Source organism: Hemiscyllium ocellatum, chromosome 5, assembly GCF_020745735.1.
Source record: "Hemiscyllium ocellatum isolate sHemOce1 chromosome 5, sHemOce1.pat.X.cur, whole genome shotgun sequence".
In the NCBI taxonomy this organism is placed as follows: domain Eukaryota; kingdom Metazoa; phylum Chordata; class Chondrichthyes; order Orectolobiformes; family Hemiscylliidae; genus Hemiscyllium; species Hemiscyllium ocellatum.
In genome coordinates, this window is record NC_083405.1 from 124,531,209 (window position 1) to 124,552,363 (window position 21,155).

The 21,155-nt window shown below is 42.2% G+C and overlaps 1 protein-coding gene across 1 annotated transcript in view; it reads left to right on the plus strand.

Annotated features, from left to right (window-relative positions):
• obscnb (obscurin, cytoskeletal calmodulin and titin-interacting RhoGEF b) overlaps positions 1-21,155 on the plus strand; it is an 821,414-nt gene that overhangs the window by 93,484 nt on the left and 706,775 nt on the right. Inside the window, exons 9-11 of the mRNA XM_060825732.1 lie at positions 1,271-1,546; positions 10,549-10,830; positions 16,134-16,409. Of these exons, the coding sequence (XP_060681715.1) occupies positions 1,271-1,546; positions 10,549-10,830; positions 16,134-16,409 (834 nt within the window). The remainder of the gene's footprint in view (positions 1-1,270; positions 1,547-10,548; positions 10,831-16,133; positions 16,410-21,155) is intronic.

Here is a 21,155-nt window from a genome sequence, read left to right on the forward strand (position 1 = left end):
ATTTGATTCGACAAGACACTGGTCCCAGCGTAGTTCAAGGAAACCCTTTCTGCTGGAACAACTCCCTTCTACCCCAGGACTGGTGTCAATCCCCCATGAAGTGAACCTTCATTGTAGTTCTACCATGGAAGATAATAACTGCCACTGTGCACACCTACTCCCAAGTTCTTCTTCAGCTCGATGAATTGTCCTTAAACTGGCACCAAGCAATTGTGCCTTCAGGACTTATTCTAACGAATACAGAGAACGGAATTTATGACCCCAATTATAATGACCCTAACATAACTACATCGTTAGATTGCTCATCCTCCCTGGAGCATCCTGTCTCATTTGAACAGGTTGTAAGACAGTTGTGGGAGGTGAGGTTTCTCAAATGCAACTCCTTGGGTCACCATATCTATCTTTCTTGCAGTCACACTCACCTGTCCCTGATCATAGACCAGTTTTAGAGTCATATAAGAGTATGGAAGCAGAACCTTCGGGCCAACTTGTTTGCGCCGACCAGATATACTAAACTGACCAATCCCATTTGCCAGCACTTGGCCTATATCCCTGTAAATCTTTATTATTCATGTACCCATCCAGATGCCTTTTAAATGTTGTAATTGTACCCGCTTGCACCACCTCCTCTGATAGCTCATTCCACACAAGCACTACCGTCTGCATGAAAAAGTTATCTCTCAGGTCCCTTTTAAATCTTTCCCCTGTCCCTATCAAGCTTTGCCTTAGAGTTTTGGACTCCCTTACCCTGGGAAAAAGAACTTGGCTATTCACTCTATCCATGACTCTCATGATTTTATAAACGTTTTTAAGGTCATCCCTCAGCTTCAGCATTACAGGGAAAATATTCCCAGCCTATTCAGCCTTTCCCTATAGCTCAAACTCTCAAATTCCAGTAATATCCTTGTAAATCTTTTCTGAACTAATTTAAATTGCTTTTGCATTGTTTCAATTTAACTGATCATCCAATGTCTTTTTGAATGTCTTGATTGAACCTGCCTCCCACCACACTTCAGGACATTGCCATTCCAGACCACTTGAGTGAAAATATTTTTTCTCTCATCACTTTGCATGAGTCAAGGTGACTTCTGGCCTAACTTGGGGTTTGGAAAAGCATTCCGATTAAACATTTTTGTTTATTAAATATCTGGATATTACAGAATATTTTTGAAAAATATCAAAACTTTCCAATTTAAAACTCTCATCACTGGTCAAGTTTGTCTCAACCACTTCTCATTCCAAAATACTAATTAATTTTTCTTGATTTTAGAACCAGAAACTGGATTTGTGAACAAAAATTCAGTTCAGAAGGAAGTGAAAGTTCGACAATCAGAAAATGTTACTCTTAGCTGTGAAGTGTCACACCCCAAAACTGAGGTCCAATGGTTCAGAGATGGAAAACTACTCAGTAAGAGTGGAAAGGTGAAACTCGAATCTGATGGTAAAATTCGAAAGCTTACTGTTCAGAATGTGGAGTCAAAAGATTGCGGTGCATACATTTGTGAGGCAGCTGGAGAGAAACTGACCTTCAACATTCAGGTTACAGGTCTGACATTTTGTACTCCTTTAATTATTCCAGTATTCATTTGTAACATTTGTACAAATTTTGTCACTGTATAGGACCTTTTTTGGTTCTCTTTATCTCGAGTTAATTTGAAATTAGTCATTTACGCTACTTACGTGTATCAAGATATATGGAATAAAAGCATGTAGATAAAAGCAAGAGGATGCAGCTACTTCAAGTCTGAAAATACACAGGTAATGTTGGTAATACTCAGCTGGTTAGGCATCATTTGTGAGCAGAGAAATAATTTCAGGTTGATGATCTTTCATCAGAATTGAGGTAGAGATTGACACCACTATGTTTGGATAAACTGAGTGAAGGATCTGAATGGTTTACTATGTTCCTGTGAAGCATTTTTGTCATTTGTGACCTGTAACATGAAAATCAGCAACTTAGTACTAAATGCTTACTTGGAATTTTTAGTGGTGATTGCACTGTAGAATCAGGAGTTCACTGATGCTTCTACATAAATGATCCACAATTAGGGAATGAATTTAGTTTCATGATCTGCCAGCAGTCAGCAGAGCAACTTTCCACGAATGCAATTCTGGCTGGCTAACTCACGACACACCATTGTTAAACAAAGCAAGTGTTAGGCCCTTCGTTTCAGTCCATCTTCCGCAACTACACTGGCACCACTCCCCACCTTTTCCTCCGCTACATCGATGACTGTATCGGCGCGGCCTCGTGCTCCCACGAGGAGGTTGAACAGTTCATCAACTTTACTAACACCTTCCATCCCGACCTCAAATTCACCTGGACTGTCTCAGACTACTCCCTCCCCTTCCTAGACCTTTCCATTTCTATCTTGGGCGACCGACTCAACACAGACATCTACTATAAACCGACTGACTCCCACAGCTACCTGGACTACACCTCCTCCCACCCTGCCCCCTGTAAAAACGCCATCCCATATTCCCAATTCCTTCGTCTCCGCCGCATCTGCTCCCAGGAGGACCAGTTCCAATACCGTACAGCCCAGATGGCCTCCTTCTTCAAGGACCGCAGATTCCCCCCAGACGTGATCGACGATGCCCTCCACCGCATCTCCTCCACTTCCCGCTCCTCCGCCCTTGAACCCCGCTCCTCCAACCGCCACCAAGACAGAACCCCACTGGTTCTCACCTACCACCCCACCAACCTCCGTATACAGCGTATCATCCGCCGTCATTTCCGCCACCTCCAAACGGACCCCACCACCAGGGATATATTTCCCTTCCCTCCCCTATCAGCGTTCCACAAAGACCACTGCCTTCGTGACTCCCTCGTCAGGTCCACACCTCCCACCAACCCAACCTCCACTCCTGGCACCTTCCCCTGCAACCGCAGGAAATGTAAAACTTGCACCCACACCTCCTCCCTTACTTCTCTCCAAGGCCCCAAGGGATTCTTCCATATCCGCCACAAATTCACCTGCACCTCCACACACATCATCTATTGCATCCGCTGCACCCGATGTGGCCTCCTCTATATTGGGGAGACGGGCCGCCTACTTGCGGAACGCTTCAGGGAGCACCTCTGGGACGCCCGGACCAACCAACCCAACCACCCCGTGGCTCAACACTTTAACTCTCCCTCCCACTCCACTGAGGACATGCAGGTCCTTGGACTCCTCCATCGCCAGAACATAACAACACGACGGTTGGAGGAGGAGCGCCTCATCTTCCGTCTGGGAACCCTCCAACCACAAGGAATGAACTCAGATTTCTCCAGTTTCCTCATTTCCCCTCCCCCCACCTTGTCTCAGTCGGTTCCCTCAACTCAGCACCGCCCTCCTAACCTGCAATCTTCTTCCTGACCTCTCCGCCTCCACCCCACTCCGGCCTATCACCCTCACCTTGACCTCCTTCCACCTATCACATCTCCATCGCCCCTCCCCCAAGTCCCTCCTCCCTACCTTTTATCTTAGCCTGCTTGGCACCCTCTCCTCATTCCTGATGAAGGGCTTTTGCCCGAAACGTCGAATTTTCTGTTCCTTGGATGCTGCCTAACCTGCTGTGCTTTAACCAGCAACACATTTTCAGCCTTCATTTACATGAGCAAAGGGCTTAGTGCTAGGTTCAGCATTGAAAAAAGTGTTTCTTGTTTCTCTTTATCCAATATTTTGTTTAGCTAATTTTCAGACAAACATTTACATTCTTAGTAGGCTGCCTAGCTTGTGGAAAACAGAGGATACGCAGATTGGTATTAATACCCATATGTATTACAAAGAAATAATATTTTTCTAATTATTATAGGCCTGTCAGAATTTCCTTAAGGAGGTCTGTTTTAATTGCGTTTTCTTGTTTTAAGAACACATTTGGAGGATTTTTGTTAGTTTTGAATTAGAGGTAATCCTTTACCCTGCCTCTGAGATAAATAATTGTAGGTTCAAGCCACATTCTCAAGAGATGAGGACATAAACAAGGTGACACAGTGCATTACTAAAGGAGTTCTGTGCACATAATGTCCTTTGTTATGGATGAGATGCTAAAATAAGACCTCACCTGCTCTTTCAGATGTACTTACATGTCGCATGGTACTTACATGGTATCATTCAAAGAAAAACAGTGAAGTATTATTTAGACTAAAATCGATATTTCAGCTCGCATTACTAAAATTGTCTCTTTCCTCGTGGGCAGAACCATAATCTCTTTCAAAAAACAGTGAATTGTGTATAAGTTTGCTTTCATTATTGAATTTATTTTTCTGTAATCTATAGATAATCCATTTGACCTATCTCATTTAGAAACTAACACCATTAGTGAACTCCTGCTGCTTTAGCTGGGTTTAATTTTCTTGGTGGTGTTCCAGGCTTAACAAATCAGGATGTTATTTTATAGCTACTAGTTCCCCTGCAATCTTATCATGTCTAGCTAACATAGTACATACTGGTATATCTCTACAGATTTCCTTGAATTTCTTTAAAAACCTTATTAGATGTTCTTGTTGTCCATCCTCAAAGTACAAAACTACATTAACTAACTATCCTAGTACGTCAATGTTGGTTAGTTGAAATTGCTGACGTGGTAGGTAGTGTTCGGGCTCACTGGAGCCCATCCACACCATGTTGCTGCATTGTGTTTCTCTTGCTTGTCTTTTTTTCAATCTTCTTCCTTTCTTCTTCAGCTTTGAGGCTGAAGTGGTGTAGGTGAGGTGGTGGCTGCAGTGTCAGTGGCGTGGACCAGGACTCCTGGCAGCGGTGCTGATGCCTGGAGCCTGAACTCTCAGTGGTGGTAGACCCAGAGCTTGGACTCTTAACAGTGTTGGCGAGATGGCAGCAGGAGCAGAGTCTGGGCTTCCTGAGGCATCAGTGTAGTTGTTGCTGTTCCTAGAGCAGGACTTTTTGAGAACCCAAACACATTGAGGAAACTTTGCAGAAGCTCTGAAGCCATGTTTGAGACCCCAATTTGAACAGAAGATGAACTCTTATTAAAGTAATTTGTTTAACCATATTGTGCCTCAAAACTATGCTGGATTGTGGCAACAAAATGCCTTTCACTGTATCTTCAAGATATAGGTGACAATAACTAAACCATTCATCATTCAAATCGAGGATGTTTAATCTGGAAGTGATATATCTCACCTTCTACCCACTGTCTCTGTCATCATCCATTTCTCTTACCATTATTCCCTGCTGTTATCAGACTTTTGAACAAACTTCTCATATATTTAAGTTAATCTTGCTTTGCATCTTCTTTGCCGCTGTAACACTATATTCTCATTCTGTTCTATTACCCTTATGTAATTATGTAGGGTATGATTTGCCTGAATAGTATGCATCTTGGTGCATATTGACAATAATAAAATCAAATGTGATATACTTGCTCTTTCCCACCGTCCTTCCTATGATTATATCACTTTAACATGTTCACATGACTTTCTGATTCTTCTTCTTGCAATGGGGATCATCTACCAGGTAAGTTACTTTACTAACCTTCCTCACTAACGTTTTTGGACTACTGAATCTCACTTTCAAAGATTCACTTTGTAATGATACGAAAATTAAATCTTTGTCTCCTGTTTGAAACATTCTAGATGTATAATGTTTGCCTTTTCTTGTGATTTTCTTGGGAAGTATGGACATATAATCTAAGATTGAGTGTACTTTTTATGCCTTAAAATCTCCTAGTAATCAGTATCTTAACAGATCTCTTTTCTCATGACCATGGATAGGTTTGGATGGACTGATCCTATTAAATTCATTTGGGGAATCTCTGGTAATGTAGCAAATTGTAATAAACCTAATTGTTTTTCCAAATCCTGTGAGTCTTTGTGAGAATAGGCCTTAAGAACATAAGAAACAAAAATAGATATGTATGGCTTTTGATTTTTACCTCCACCTTGGTTTCTGATGAGAAGGGGATCTTGAGGCTTTCCCAACTATCCTTTCTTTACCCTGGTTACTTGTTTTCCTTTCACTCTCCCCTCCTCTGTCCCTCTTGAGTTTATAGGGTGATGGAAAAAGGGTTTAGTTTTGATTAGATTACATTAGATTCACTGCAGTGTGGAAACAGGCCCTTCGGCCCAATAGGTCCACACCAACTCTCCGAAGAGTAAGCCACCCAAACCCCTTTTCCCTCTGACTAATGCACCTAATTGACAGTTTAAGCATGGCCAATTCACCTAACCTGCACATCTTCGGACTGTGGGAGGAAACTGGAGCACCCAGAGGAAACCCACACAGACACGGAGATTGTGCAAACTCAAGACAGACAGTCATCTGAGGTTGGAATTGAACCCAAGACCCTGGTGCTGTGAGGTAACAGTGCTAACCACTGAGCCACCGTTATGGATCAACTCAACATCATCAGTCACTGCTGCCTGTTTAGTATCTGCCACCCTCTGGGTCCTCGCTAAGACTTCAAATTACAAAAGCTAGTGAGTTTTCAATAGAATGATTTTTCTCAGAGCTTCATATAGTATTACTCCTGATGCCCGCATCCATCTGTCAGAACTGTTTTAAAATTCAAATATAGATTTGCTCAGTCTGTTTCCTCAGATTTTTAAACTTTTGTCTTTATGTTTTAAGAACTAATTTATATCAACCAGAGTAGCCAGTTCACTGCAACATAATAATGGAATCTTCCTCTGATGTGAAACATAGATTTCCTGTGCTTTACCTAATTACTTGCTGTGCGCAGTAGAGTCCAGTTTTTCTTCAGTTACTTTATTTGCTTTGTTATTTTTTCAACAAACATAAAAAATGCCTCCCTATCCTTTTCATGCAACTCTGCTAGAAGCTGTGCAAAATGAAGAGATTTCTTATTGGACTATAAATGATGACTAGGATTTTTCCCAGCAGAGTCTTTGTCAGCATCAGATGTCTTTTTTTTAAAACTGTATCACTTTAAGCTGGTATCCTCTATCTCTTGCCTCTATTCCCTTTCTCTCTGAAATTCATGCTCAAGTTTTCTCAGTTTCATTTCCTGCGTTATCATTTCTTTTTCCATTCTTTTTGATTCCAAAGCTTTTTCATATTCTATTTTGAACTGCTTTACCTCTTTCTCATATTCAAGCTGCTTTAACTGTAATTGAACCTTTGCTAACTCAAGTGATTTACCATTTGGCATACTTAGTTCCTCCTGTATTTCAACTAGTCTTAGCTGCTTTGCCAGTACTTCAATTACCTCTACCTTCTTAGTTCTGGCTGTCAATTCTACCTCTAATTTATTTGCCAATTTGAGCAGTCTGGCTTTTGTTACTTCCTGTAAATTCACCAGGGATGTCTGTTGAAACTGCAGGATGGTTTTAGCTGCTTTGAATGCCATCATATTTTACTATGAGAAATCTGACATCTGTCAATTTATTCTTTACCACTCACACTAACTCCACATTGACAATTGCTGTATCCATGTTCAAAAGCTTCCAAACTCTGATCCCCCAATGTTTGTGACTGCTTAACTGGGAAGAGTGCACAATAATTATGTTCCACTTTTCCACAAGCTATCAAAAAATCCATAAACATAAAATCCCAAAAGACCACCAAAATGACCAATTTGCCTGGCTGACTGCTACTCAGGACAAAAGCAATTATGTCAGTAACAGAAAAATAATTATTCATAAAGCACTCTTTCCTCTGCTCTTATTAAAGGTTAAGAATAAATTGTCTTTCCTGTGCAACTTAAGCAAGCTATGATCCCCAGCAGATACTATTGTCAGACTATTCAGGTTCCAGACAGAAACCCAGCTTGATAGATCATAAATTGTTTTTGGGTTTTAAAGCTCTGGTCCCTTGCTGAACCATATGCTATTGATTTTGCTTTAACAACAAAAAGGAAGTTTATTACAAAGGTAACATATTTTAGATTATTCTATCTACTTATAATACAAAATTCAAGGATTTTAAGCACGCAATAATAGTATAACAAAAACAGAAATTGCTGGCAAAACTCAGCAGATATGGCAGCGTCTGTGGGGTGAAAAACAGAGTTAGCATTTTGAATTTTGTAGCTCTTTATAAGTTTCATCTGCAATTTTACTTTTTTATTTTCATATCTCTCGCATCCACAGTTCTTTATTTATTCATTATTATAATATTATTGATCCAGAATACTATTTCATGAACTGAAATGAAACAACACAGCTTTTATGTAAGTATAGTACCCAAACACCCAGATGCAGTTCTCAAAACACCACTCATAATATTCACACTAATATCCCTATACCTAACACCTTAATAAATTTAAGTCACCTTGTTAAACTGGATCTGTGATTGCATGTAAGAAGGAGAAAATATTTTTAGTTAACAATAAGTTAAAGGGTTATGGGGAGTGGGCAGAAAAAGTGGAATTGAGACTGAGTTGAGATCAACTGTGATTGTATCAAATAGGCTTGAGGGGCTGATTTACTTTTCTTGCTCTTACCTCTTAAGTTCTAATGTAAGCACTATCAGTCCGGAGTTGCCCTGCATTGTTCTTAACATTTGCCCTAAATGTATCAGACAGTAAATTTGGCAATTGTGCTTTGCGAGCAGGGTCATGGATGAGGTGTTGCCAATATGGAATTTGCACCTCATCCAAGGAATAACAGTGCAGGCCATGTTAACCTGGTCTGGATTAGAGTGGTGTTGTAAAAGCAGCATCCAAGGAGCAGGAAAATCGACATTTCAGGCAAAAGCCCTTCATCATGTTAACCTGGTGCCAGTTTGTCACCTGGGCTAAAGCAGTCTCATCTGGAGGAATATGCAGCGATATAGAAAGATGATCAATGCCCTGTATTAGTCCATCAGGGTAAGTGCAACCATCCTCTGATGGTGTGATACCTTATGCTCACTCTATCTTTGCTACTGTACCATCTGTGAAGGCTCATTCTCTACCAGTCTCATTATTGACTGCAATATTTTCCTCAGTTATGTCAGTTGCCCCAGCTCCAACATCCCTACAATCTCTTTGTATTGCCTACTCACTTGGTCAGGATTTTTACCCACCTGAACTGAAAGTAACAGCTGTGGCATTCACTTTCATCTCCTGTAATAAGTGCCTCTTTCATCTATTGAAATACCTGCCCCGCTCTCTCATTCCAGGAGGAAAACAGGAAAATAGGGGATATGAAGATGGATAGCATGCTTCCTGTCATTTTGCTCACTCCTTATTGGGGGAGGATTTTGACTTTGATGTCACCCGACAAGGACTGGTCAGGTGCTGCTCTTGTCTTACTGTTCCAGGTCCCCCTGATTGAAGAGTCACTTGACTTGATTGAAGCCTGCTAGTAACTATACTAAGCTTTCTTGCTTTGTATCTGACCATAAGACTGTAAGATATAGGAGCAGAATTAGGCCATTTGGCCTATTTGAGTCTGCTTCACTATTCGATCATGGCTAATATGTTTCTAAATCTCATCCTCCTATTTTCTCCCTGTAGCCTTTGATCCCCTTAATAACCAAATATCTGTGTATCTCAGCCTTCAAGACACCCAAAGGCTTGGCCTATCTAGCCTTCTGTGACAGTGAGTTTCACAGATTCACCATTGTCTGGCTGAAGAAATTCTTCCTTACCTTAGTTCTATAAGGTCATCCCTTCACTCTGAGGCTGTACCCTCGGTTCAAGAATTCCTACCAGTGGAAGCATCGTTTCCATGTTCACTCTATTCAGGCCTCTCATTATTTCTTGTAAGTTTCAGTGAGGTTCCCCCCCATCATTATATATCTAAACACCGTTGAGTACAGACCCAAAGTTCTCAACTGCACCTCATTTGACAAGCCCTTCATTCCTGGGATCATTCTTGAAAACCTAGCACATCCTTCTTTCAATTCTGTGCCCAAAACTGCTCACAATATTCTAGAACTTGTCTGAGGAGAGTGTAATATAGCTTCAACAGTACATCTCTGTTCTTTTCAGTCTTAAAATTAATGCAAACATTGCATTTGCTTTCCTAATTACAAATGGACTTGCATATTAATCTTAAGACAATCCTAAATTAGCACTTCCAAGTCCCTTTGTGCTTCATCATTCCTGATGAAGGGCTTATGCCTGAAACGTCGATTCTCCTACTCCTCAGATGCTGCCTGGCCTGCTGTGCTTTTTCAGCACTACACTCTTGATCCTTTGTGCTTCAGGTTTTTGAAACCTTTCCCTATAATTGACCCCTCTATTCTTCCTACTGAAGTGCATAACCTCACACATTCCTATATTGTATTCCATCTGCCTCTTCTTTGCCTACATGGGCATGTCCAAGTCCTTTTGCACCCTCCCTGTATCCTCAACACTTCGTCTTTCCAAGTTGCTTAAAAATAATTCAGTTTAACTCCTGAGTTTTGGGTGTAAGAAGATGTGAGAGAAACTTCTTGTCATGCAGTATGTATGAATAAGTTATATTGGAAGTACACTGAAGATAACACGATTGAAAGTCGAATTGTCTAACATTCTTATAAGATGGAACGTGTGAGGGGAACTTGGCCAGGTTGAATTAACTGTTCCAAGAGTTGATTTTCTTCGGCCAAATAACATTTCCTCCTCTAAAAAGTTCTTGATCTTGGTTATTATTGAAATCTATTCTGTTTGCAGAACTTGAACCAGCACCAGTGTTCACCAATAAAGAATCAGTTCAGAGAGAGGTAAAGGTTCGAACATCGGAAAATGCTGTTCTCAGCTGTGAAGTATCACATCTCAAAACTGAGGTCACATGGTCCAAAAGTGGAAAAATTCTCAGTTCCGGTCAGAAAGTTAAAGTCGAATCTGATGGTGGAATACGAAGACTTATTATTCAGAATGCAAAATTAGTGGATGGAGGCAATTATGTCTGCGAAGCAGCTGGAGAGAAATTGACATTCCACGTTCAGGTTACAGGTCAGTAATGAATGTTGACTTTTAATTTATGTTTACCAAAGGTATTTTCAAAGTCTAATTATCTCTTGGATTACGTTTTTCTGACATCTGGTTGGGGTTCCTTAGAGCTTTTTCTTCTTGACTATTCATAAGAACTGTCTCTCTAATCTTTGTCTTCTGCTTTCATCTGGCTTTGAAAATGTAAGTAGGACCTGTGTAATACCTTTTATTTTAGGGAATTATCCCAAATAATTCCTCAGAGGTATGTGTGGTAAGATAAAAACTTCAACTAAACAAGGAGAGTTTAGAAGGTTAGGAAAAGAGTTGTTTTTTTAAAGAAAGAACTTAAAGAAAAGGTGGATAGGTGCAATCCTGAAGAGTATAAACTTGGGACAGAATTTTCTGTTCCCTTTACGGCAGTGTCATTGGAGAGAAAATTAGGAAAAGAATGACAAGAATGATAAAGTTGGAATCTCATGGAGAAAAAAATTCCCTTAAGCTTTAAATGGTGACTTCATAAACCCACTAATAAGCCGCCTTAATTCCATTCATTTGCATTTCACGATTCTCACAACTTGCTTCATTTGTATGACACTACCAATGTTTTGAAACTAGACAGTGCCAGTTTCTCGCATGAAAGTCAGAATGGTTACCTGATGGCAGGACCTCGCTGCTTGTATCTCCTCACATTCATCCATTTCTGTCTTCACCACAACATCCCTGGCACTCTTCATAGACACTGTCTGTACAAATTGGCATTGTCAAACCACAAAATTTACCACAGGATCATGCTTTCTCAATCTAAATTACACCACCATCAGGACTATGTAAGGGACATAGTTTGCATGCTTCTGCCAGGATGCTTTGTGTGTAGGGATAAAAACATCTTATTTATCTACACAGGTTACATTTTGTGGTTCTAGACTTAATTTGTTGCATTCATTAGCTTTGCCCATATTTGGAGAGTACCATTTTTTGTGACTTGCATTGCTTTTCAGTGTAGAGGGGGGAAAGGCAGTTTGTCATGGTGGGGAACACTGAAGAGTCAAAGAGGTGTACATTTTGCTGTATGGCAATGTGCTGTCTCAATGTTATATGTTTAGTGTGTGCCAGCACTGTTCATAGGATACACACTGCATGTGCATCAAGTACATAACTATCTCTAAATATCAATTCTTAATGGGCTCAAAAGGACCTACAGTCAGTGAGAGTACAACCACAGTCAGTCTAGGGGCTGATCTGATTCCAGTCCAGGGTTTGGTCATGGTTTGTCCGATTCTACCAGAATCCAGGGATCCATGTCTTTGCAGTATGGGGTTTGGGTCACAGTCAGCCATGCAGGTCAAGTCAGAGGATTACATACACCTCAGTTGAGGTGCTGTGGAAACTGGAGGTGCTGGACTAATTTTCCCTGCAATGAGACAAAGAGAGGGGGGATAGAGAATGTTCACAATAGATGGAACAGTAGATACTGGTGATGCTGGAACAAGAGAAACCATCAAACTATAATAACTCAAATGCCCAACTGGAAAGGAACATCATTTATTGTTGAACATGTTGAATATACATAAGCTAGACCTAGCCTGGGGCAAACAGTTCTGCAGAACCCATCCCTGGGTCTACTTTTTAAAAAGATTTTTACATCAACTTGTTCAGAAAAGTCTTTGCACATCTCTGGAGCAGGTGGGACTGTCTCAGAGTTGTTGACACTGCCACTGCACCATGAGAGCCTCCTGGTTTGCTTTATCTTAGTTTCTAATCTTATTTTCTTAGTTTCTAATCAACCTGTGCAGAGATGCTGTCACTTGCCTCTGGAACAGGCTGGGTCTTGAACCTGCAGGTCAGGCAGCATCTGATGAGCAGGAAAATCGATGTTTTGGACAAAAGCCCTTCATCAGGAATAGAGACAGGAAGCCTCCAGGGTGGAGAGATAAATGGTCCCATTAATCTCCCCACCCTGGAGGCTTTCTGCCTCTATTCCTGATGAAGGGCTTTTGCCCGAAATGTCGATTTTCCTGCTCCCCGAATGCTGCCTGACCTGCTGTGCTTTTCCAGCACCAATCTGATCTAAACTCTGGTTTCCAGCATCTGTAGTCCTCACTTTTGCCATGGTCTTGAACCTGGGCTTCCTGGTCCAGAGGTAGGGACACTATCACTGCATAAGAACTCTAGCCTAGCTCTGCTTTACATTTTTATTTAAATAAGCCTGTTCAGAGTTGTTATTACACACCTCTGCAGCAGGCAAGATTTGAACCCAGGGCTCTTGGTTCAGAGGCAGGAACACTACTGCTGTGCCACAACAGCCCTAAAAGTACAGGCTAATGGCCAAATATAGATGTTTTCTAATCACATTGTTCAAAGAGCTATCGCACACCTCTGGAATGGGTGGGAATTGAACATGGACCTCCTGGCTCAGGGGTAGGGACACTATCAACACGCCACAAGAGCCTGTCCAGCTCTGTTTTATATACTTTTTTTAAAATCAAACTATTCAGAGCAGGTAGGACTTGAACCTGGACCTTCTGGCTCAGAAAAAGAGATGCAACCACTGCGCTACAAGATTTCTCTGGGATGCTTGAATACCCTTAGGTCCCAGTGGTGACATGTTTTTCAACCTCTCCAGTTGTGCCATTGCATGGGGGAGGGCATCATAGAGCTCAGATGCTAAATTAATGTGGTAAAGGGTTACATTTGCTTAAGCAAAAGTGCTGTGAGTTATGGTGGAATGGGCATTATTAATCTCAATCAAATAAACACGGCCTGAAAATATGAAAATTTAGAGTTGAAAATGTGTTGCTGGAAAAGCGCAGCAGGTCAGGCAGCATCCAAGGAGCATGAGAATCGACGTTTCGGGCATGAGCCCTTCTTCAGGAATGAGGAAAGTGTGCCAAGCAGGCTAAGATAAAAGGTAGAGAGGAGGGACTTGGGGGACGGGCGTTGGAAATACGATAGCAGGAAGGAGGTTAAGGTGAGGGTGATAGGCCGGAGAGGTCAAGAAGAAGATTGCAGATTAGGAAGGTGGTGCTGAGTGCGAGGATTGGGACTGAGACAAGGTGGGGAGAGGGGAAATGAGGAAACTGGAGAAATCTGAGTTCATCCGTTGCGGTTGGAGAGTTCCTAGGCGGAAGATGAGGCACTCTTCCTCCAGCTGTCGTGTTGCTATGGTCTGGCAATGGAGGAGTCCAAGGACCTGCATGTCCTTGGTAGAGTGGGAGGGGGAGTTGAAGTGTTGAGCCATGGGGTGGTTGGGTTGATTGGTCTGGGTGTCCCAGAGGTGTTCTCTGAAATGTTCCGCAAGTAGGTGGCCTGTCTCCCCAATATAGAGGAGGCCACATCGGGTGCAGCGGATGCAGAAAATGATGTATGTGGAGGTGCAGGTGAATTTGTGGTGGATATGGAAGGATCCCTTGGGGCCTTGGAGGGAAGTAAGGGGGGAGGTGTGGGCGCAAGTTTTGCATTTCTTGTGGTTGCAGGGGAAGGTGCCGGGAGTGGAGGTTAGGTTGGTGGGGGGTGTGGACTTGACAAGGGAGTCACAGAGGGAGTGGCCTTTTCGGAACGCTGATCAGGGAGGGGAGGGAAATATATCCCTGGTGGTGGGGTCCGTTTGGAGGTGGCGGAAATGACGACGGATGATACGATGTATGTGGAGGTTGGTGGGGTGGTAAGTGAAGACCAGTGGGGTTCTGTCCTGGTGGCGATTGGAGGGGCGGGGCTCAAGGGCGGAGGAGCGGGAAGTGGAGGAGATACGGTGGAGAGCATCGTCATCACGTCTGGGGGGAAATTGCGATCTTTGAAGAAGGAGGCCATCTGGGTTGTTTGGTATTGGAACTGGTCCTCCTGGGAGCAGATGCGACGGAGACGAAGGAATTGGGAATATGGGATGGCGTTTTTACAGGGGACAGGGTGGGAGGAGGTGTAGTCTAGGTAGCTGTGGGAGTCGGTCGGTTTATAGTAAATGTCCGTGTTGATTCAGTCGCCCGAGATAGAAATGGAGAGGTCTAAGAAGGGGAGGGAGGAGTCTGAGACGGTCCAGGTAAATTTGAGGTCGAGGTGGAAGATGTTGGTAAAGTGGATGAACAGTTCACCCTCCTCGTGGGAGCAAGAGGCAGTGCCGATACAGTCATCGATGTAGCGGAGGAAAAGGGGGGTGGGGGTGGTGCCAGTGTATCTGCGGAAGATGGACTTATTTACCCAAGATGACTAGAGGAAGCCCTGTCAATTGTGATTTAACAGGAATATATAAGGGACTGGAATTAGGAGGGCTGAATTTGCAAAAGATTATGCTGCTTGCAGATGTTTCACAGGTACAAAGGCAAATTCATAAACGGATCTAAACATAAAGATAGATTTTTGATTTCAAGCTTTGGGAGCTTGCTGATTATGCATCGTGAAGTTCTGGATGACTACAATCTGAGGAGAAAAGTTAATTAGAGGCTGATAGGAGGGAGACTAATAGAATAATTAAATGTGAATTTTTGTGAAAGCACAGGTAAGATTTGTAGTGACTGTAACAAGGTTAACCAGGTGGATGTCATAGAATACGTGTTCTCTGACTGGGGCTCTTAATCTGGTCCAATCAGAGAGCCCTGGCTGCCAGATAAAAACAGGAGTGTCAGACATTCTGTTCACACTGAGAGATGGCTATGAGGCAGCTGGATTGTGTCAAGGAGTTTCCATGTATAAATAAAGTGTGAGTTAGTGAAGGGATACCAGATTCTGTGGAGTTATTTCAAGATCAACATGTGTTGGTATTGGATAGGAGTGGAGGTGGGAGATATAATGAATACAGTAATGATTACTTTTGGGCAGAAATTCATCTTGTGATAAAATAAATTTCTAAGTTTTCATATCATGTTATTAAGGCAGAAAAAAAGAGTAAGACATTTGAACAATTCAGTGGTGGAGCCTGAAGCAATTCTTTAGCTTTTACAATTTTCTTTTCCAAGCTTTTAAGATAGGGAAGTTATTATATTTTCAAAACACACTCATAACCATTTTTTGTACCTGTTTCCCTTACCCATTTCCTTCTCGGTATTCAGTTTTCTTTCACCATACAAAGTGAACTGTCTCATCTCTCTCTCTCTCTCTCTCTCTCTCTCTCGCTCTCTCCTGGAAGAATAAGGTAATAGTTTTAGTCTCTTAATGGTGTAAAATGAATTCTGCACCAAGTTGGTGCTTGGAAATGCTTATCTTGTATCTTTGTATATTAGATGTATGACTGTATTAATCTTTTATCAAACCTTTAGTTTTATGTATAAATATCTGGTCAGGTTTATATCTACCATTTTTAATCTGACATTCCAATTGATGTTTCTTGATTGCAGAACCAGAAACTGGGTTTGTCAATAAGGATTCAGTTCAGAAGGAAGTGAAAGTTCGACGATCAGAGAATGCTACTCTTAGTTGTGAAGTGTTACAGTCCAAAACTGATGTCAAGTGGATTAGAGATGGAAAACGACTCACTAGCAGTAAAAAGATTAATTTTGAGTCTGATGGTAATATTCGAAAACTGATCATTCAGAATGTGGAATTAAAAGATTTAGGTGAATACATTTGTGAAGCAGCTGGCGAGAGATTGACCTTCAGCGTTCAGATTTCAGGTTAGTATGCTTCAAAGAAAATCCTGCATTTTGTTTTTACCCGTTTAATTATTCCAATATTTATCGATGACATTTGGAAGAAATGTAGGCCCAATTATGTTTGATCTGCTTTATTATGACATGCCTTGAAATTTGTATTTTTTTTCTTAGGTAAGTATATCGAAATATATGGAATAAAAACAGACAAGTGTAATCATGGTGCATCAACAAAAGACTGTGGATGCTTTAAATCTGAAATAAAAACAGATGATGTTAGAAATCCTAGTTTAGGTGTCATGTGTGAATGGACAAATGGATATAGGCAGTTCCCCAGTTATGAACAATTTCCATTGTTGAGTACTTTTATAAATCAGTGGTGCTGGAAGAGCACAGCAGTTCAGGCAGCATCCAACGAGCAGCGAAATTGACGTTTCGGGCAAAATCCCTTCATCAGGATTCCTGGTTTCCAGCATCTGTAGTCATTGTTTTACCCCTACTTTTATAAATTGACTTGTATGCAAGTTGGAACGCTATACAGTACAATATATAATAGCCATTTGTAAATATGAGCAAATAGTTGCACATTGGATCTTTAAAATTAATATTAATATGGGAAGTCATTTGTAAGTATGAACTGTCAGATTTTGAATGTTCATAAATTGGGGGCCACATTTCGGTTTAATGGTCTTTCATCAGAATTGAAGCAACAGTTTGCTTCTGGTCAAATTGAATGAATAAACAAATTGAAGACTCTGGGTGGTTTACCTGTGTTCCTGTGAAGATCATGGTCACTTGTCATCTGTGAGTCTCTATTATGTATATCAGTAATTTCTCAAGTTAGGGACTTCGCGATATTGGTAATTGGGTCCTTTACTGTGGTGTCAAGAGGTGCAGTTATGCTCCTTTCAGATCCATGTGCAGAAAATAAATTTAGCTGTTTGATTTGCTGACGTTCACTAAGACAGTTTTCAATTTCCGCAGTCATGGCTGGCAGCCTTATGGCAAATGTTGGACAAGGCAAATGTTAAGACTCTGGTTTACCTAAACAAAATTGGTTTGGATGTGGGCAAAGGAGCTATCTTGCTTCTCTTTACCTATCATTATGTCAATTAGTTGACTTTAAGCAAAAGTTTAAATATTTAATAGACAGCCTAGTTCTTGAAAAAAGGGTGAATGCAGCTGGGTAACTGGGTGCAGGATGTGATCATTTGACCAGTTGCGTCTGCCATTCAGTATGATCATGGCTGATCCTCTACCTCTTGCCATATTTCTGCTTTCTTTTCATACTCCATGCCTTCAACACCTACAACTTCAGCAATCACTTGAACATATTCAGTAACCTTGTATCTACTACCTTCTGTGGTAAAGGATTTCACACATTGACCACCCTCTGAGTGAAGAAACGTTCTTCATCTCAGTCCTAAGTAGACTATCTTGTATGTTGAGTCTGTGAGCCTGAGTTATGGACCCACCCACCTGGGAAATTGTCCTTCCTACATAAAATTGTCTAGGAATTTTATACATTTTAATTGGATCGCCTCTCAATCTTCTAAACTCTAGTGAATATAAGCTCAGTGGAATCATAAGACTATAAGACGTAGGAGCAAAAGTACGCTATTCAGCCCATCGAGTCTGCTCTGCCATTCAATGAGAATCATTGCTGATCTGATAATCCTCAGCTCCACACTTTCCAGCCTTTTCCACACAACCCTTGATTCCCTTATTGATTATAGATGAGAGTAAGATCCTGGAGACTGTCACTGAACAAAGAGACCTTGGAGTGCAGTTCATAGCTTCTTGAGAGTAGAGTTGCAGGTAGACAGGGTAGTGAAGAAGATTTTGGTATGTCTTTATTGGTCAGAGCATTGAGTACCGAACTTGATTGGGTGGGGGGATGGTCATGTTGCAGCTGTCCATGACATTGGTTAGTCCACTTTTGGAATACTGCGTTCAATTCTGGTCTACCTCCTATAAGAAGGATGTTCTGAAACTTGAAAGGGTTCAGAAATGATTTATACGGATGTTGCAAGGGTTGAAGGGTTTGAGGTATAGGGAGTGGTTGGGGGAATTGAAATTGGCACTGACTGGGAGATCTGGTTGGCCCCTGTGGAACTGGTTGCACCGAAAGTAAACTTAGGGAATGGCTCATCGAGCATCGCAGCAAGATCTGCAGGGACCGATCAGACCTCCCAGTCACCGCCTGTTTCAATTCCCCAACCACTCCCTTTCCAACATGACCATCCTTGGCCTCCTCCATTGCCAAAACAAACCGCAGCTCCTATTGGAGGAACAGCACCTTATCTTCTGCTGGGCACGTTACAGCCAGGAGGACTCAACATTCAGTTCTCCCATTTCAAATAACCTCCCTCCCCCTACCATGGCTCCCTTCCCAGCCCCACTATCTTCCTTCAACTGCTCCTTGCCACCAACTGGATTTATTCCTCCTATTGACCAACTAGGTCATACCCTCCACCTGTCTTCACCTATCCCCACTTCACTACCTTGCCCCTGCCTCCTCCTTTACCGCAGCTATCCCAGTCCTGAAGAAGGGTTACACTCAAAACGTCGACTTCTGCACCTCCTGATCTTGCCTGGACCTGCTTATGGCCAGCTTGGCCAGGCTCAGGAGCAGGCCCACAAGGAGGTCATCTGACCTACCCTCCACCCTCCGCACTAGGTAATCCCCTATTTTTTTCTTATTTTCTTTATAAACCTACACACGATTGTCAAACAGCAGTAGTGCTTATGCTTTCCCCAATGCCCATGTCATGTGTGTGCAGGTGTAGGACACAGTGAAGAATAACAAATACAGAAATCTTTATTTATTTATGACCAGCAGGAAGTAAGGAAAAACCTGAGTGGTCAGTAACAGCATTGCCCCTTGATAAGGAAGGCACTGCTTAAGTGATCAAAAAAGGTGAGGAGGAGGGCAGGGATCAAATCAAAATAGAATTAGAGGGGTAAATAAAACGCATCACACCATGTGTTGCCCTCCTCTCCATGAAAATCTTGTGTGGTGGTAGACACTGCGTGCTCCTTCACCAGGGTCACTTGAACCTGAATGTAACCATGAAAGAGGAGCAGGCAATCTGCCATAATGACCTCCTCCATGGCCCGCTGCCTGGACCCATTTATGGCCAGCCTGGCTAGGCCCAGGAGCAGACCCATGAGGAGGTCCACTGACCTCCCCTCCCCTCTCTGCACTGGGTGATCCCTGTTTATATTTTTTTCTTCCCTGCAGTATACTGGCTGTGTGGCCAGCCAGCTCAGTGTCAGTCCCCTGAAGTGAAGAGATTCTGAATCCCCTGTTTATTTAAAAAAAAAACACATTTTAACCCCCCAAACTACTGCCAAACAGCAGCAGTGCTTAATTTTTCGTCTGCACCCATGTTATGTGTGTGCAGGTGTAAGTCGAGAGAAGAACAGCGAGTGCATTAATTTTTATTTATACTCCACCAATAGGAAGAAAAGAAAAACACCTGGCAGGCCAGTGACAAGCAGTGCCTTTCTCAACAAAGGGCAATGCTGAGTGATCAAAAAAGTGAAAGCGAGGGCAGGGATTAAATCAAAATAAAGTCAGGGAGGAAGGGAAAAAGCACGACACATCCTGCAGTGCCCACCTCTCCCTGAAAACCTCAAAGGTGTTGGTAGGCACCCCATGCTCCTTCTCCAGAAACAACCAGGCCCACACATAACTGTGAAAGAGGGGCTGGCAATCAGCTATAACAACCCTCTCCATGGCCCACTGCTTAGACCTGTTTATGGCCAACCTGGCCAGGGCCAGGAGCAGACCTACGAAGGGATCCTCTGACCTACCCTCCCCCCCCCTGCACTGGGTGACTCCCCCCCCCTTTATATTCGTCAGCCAGGGCTTCCTGATTGGTATGGTTTACAACCTAATCAAGGAGCTTGTAGTCAACAGGATCCATCTAGTTCCAATCACTACAGTTGCCTTTCCACTAATTATTTTGTTATCTGCAAATTCATTTTCTTCATCCAAATTGTTAGTATATGTTCTGAATAATTGTGGTCCAGCACTGCTCACAGTGGCACTCCACTTGTTACAGGTTGTTGTTCTGAAAGTGGCACCCTTATCTCAATTCTGTTTTCTGTTAGTCATTTCTCTATTCATGATGACATACTATCTCCAACACAATTCTTCTTTGAGCGGGAAAAGTTTTTTTGTCTTGCAACTCTATTCATCCCTCCACATGATTTTGAAACCTCTATCAATTTCCTCTTAGCCTTTTTGTCTCCAAGGCGCATAGAAAAACAAAGATCTGCGAATGCTGGAAATCAGAAACAAAACAGAAATTGCTGGGAAAACACAGCAGGTCTGGCAGCATTTGTGGAGAGAAAGCAGAATTAGCTTTTTCAATCCAGTGATCTTCAGAACTGATTGTAGATTGGAAGGGATGGGTGAAGTGAAGGGAGTAAACATCACGTGGAGATAGGACTTAATATTGAGTTCAATAATTTTAGGGCCTGAGTACCTTACCCCGGGCCTTGTCATTAAATGGGTTGCTACCACAACCATCCCATTGTCAGCTACTAATGGTCGCAGTTAGCAGTTATTGATTCCCCCATGCCTTTGTCTGTCCAGCTGCTGTTCTGCCTCCAGGCTTGAGGCTTTATCTCAAAAGACAATAGACAATAGGTGCAGGAGCAGGCCATTCTGCCCTTCGAGCCTGCACCACTATTCATTATGATCATGGCTGATCATCCTCAATCAGTATCCTGTTCCTGTCTTATCTCCATAACCCTTGA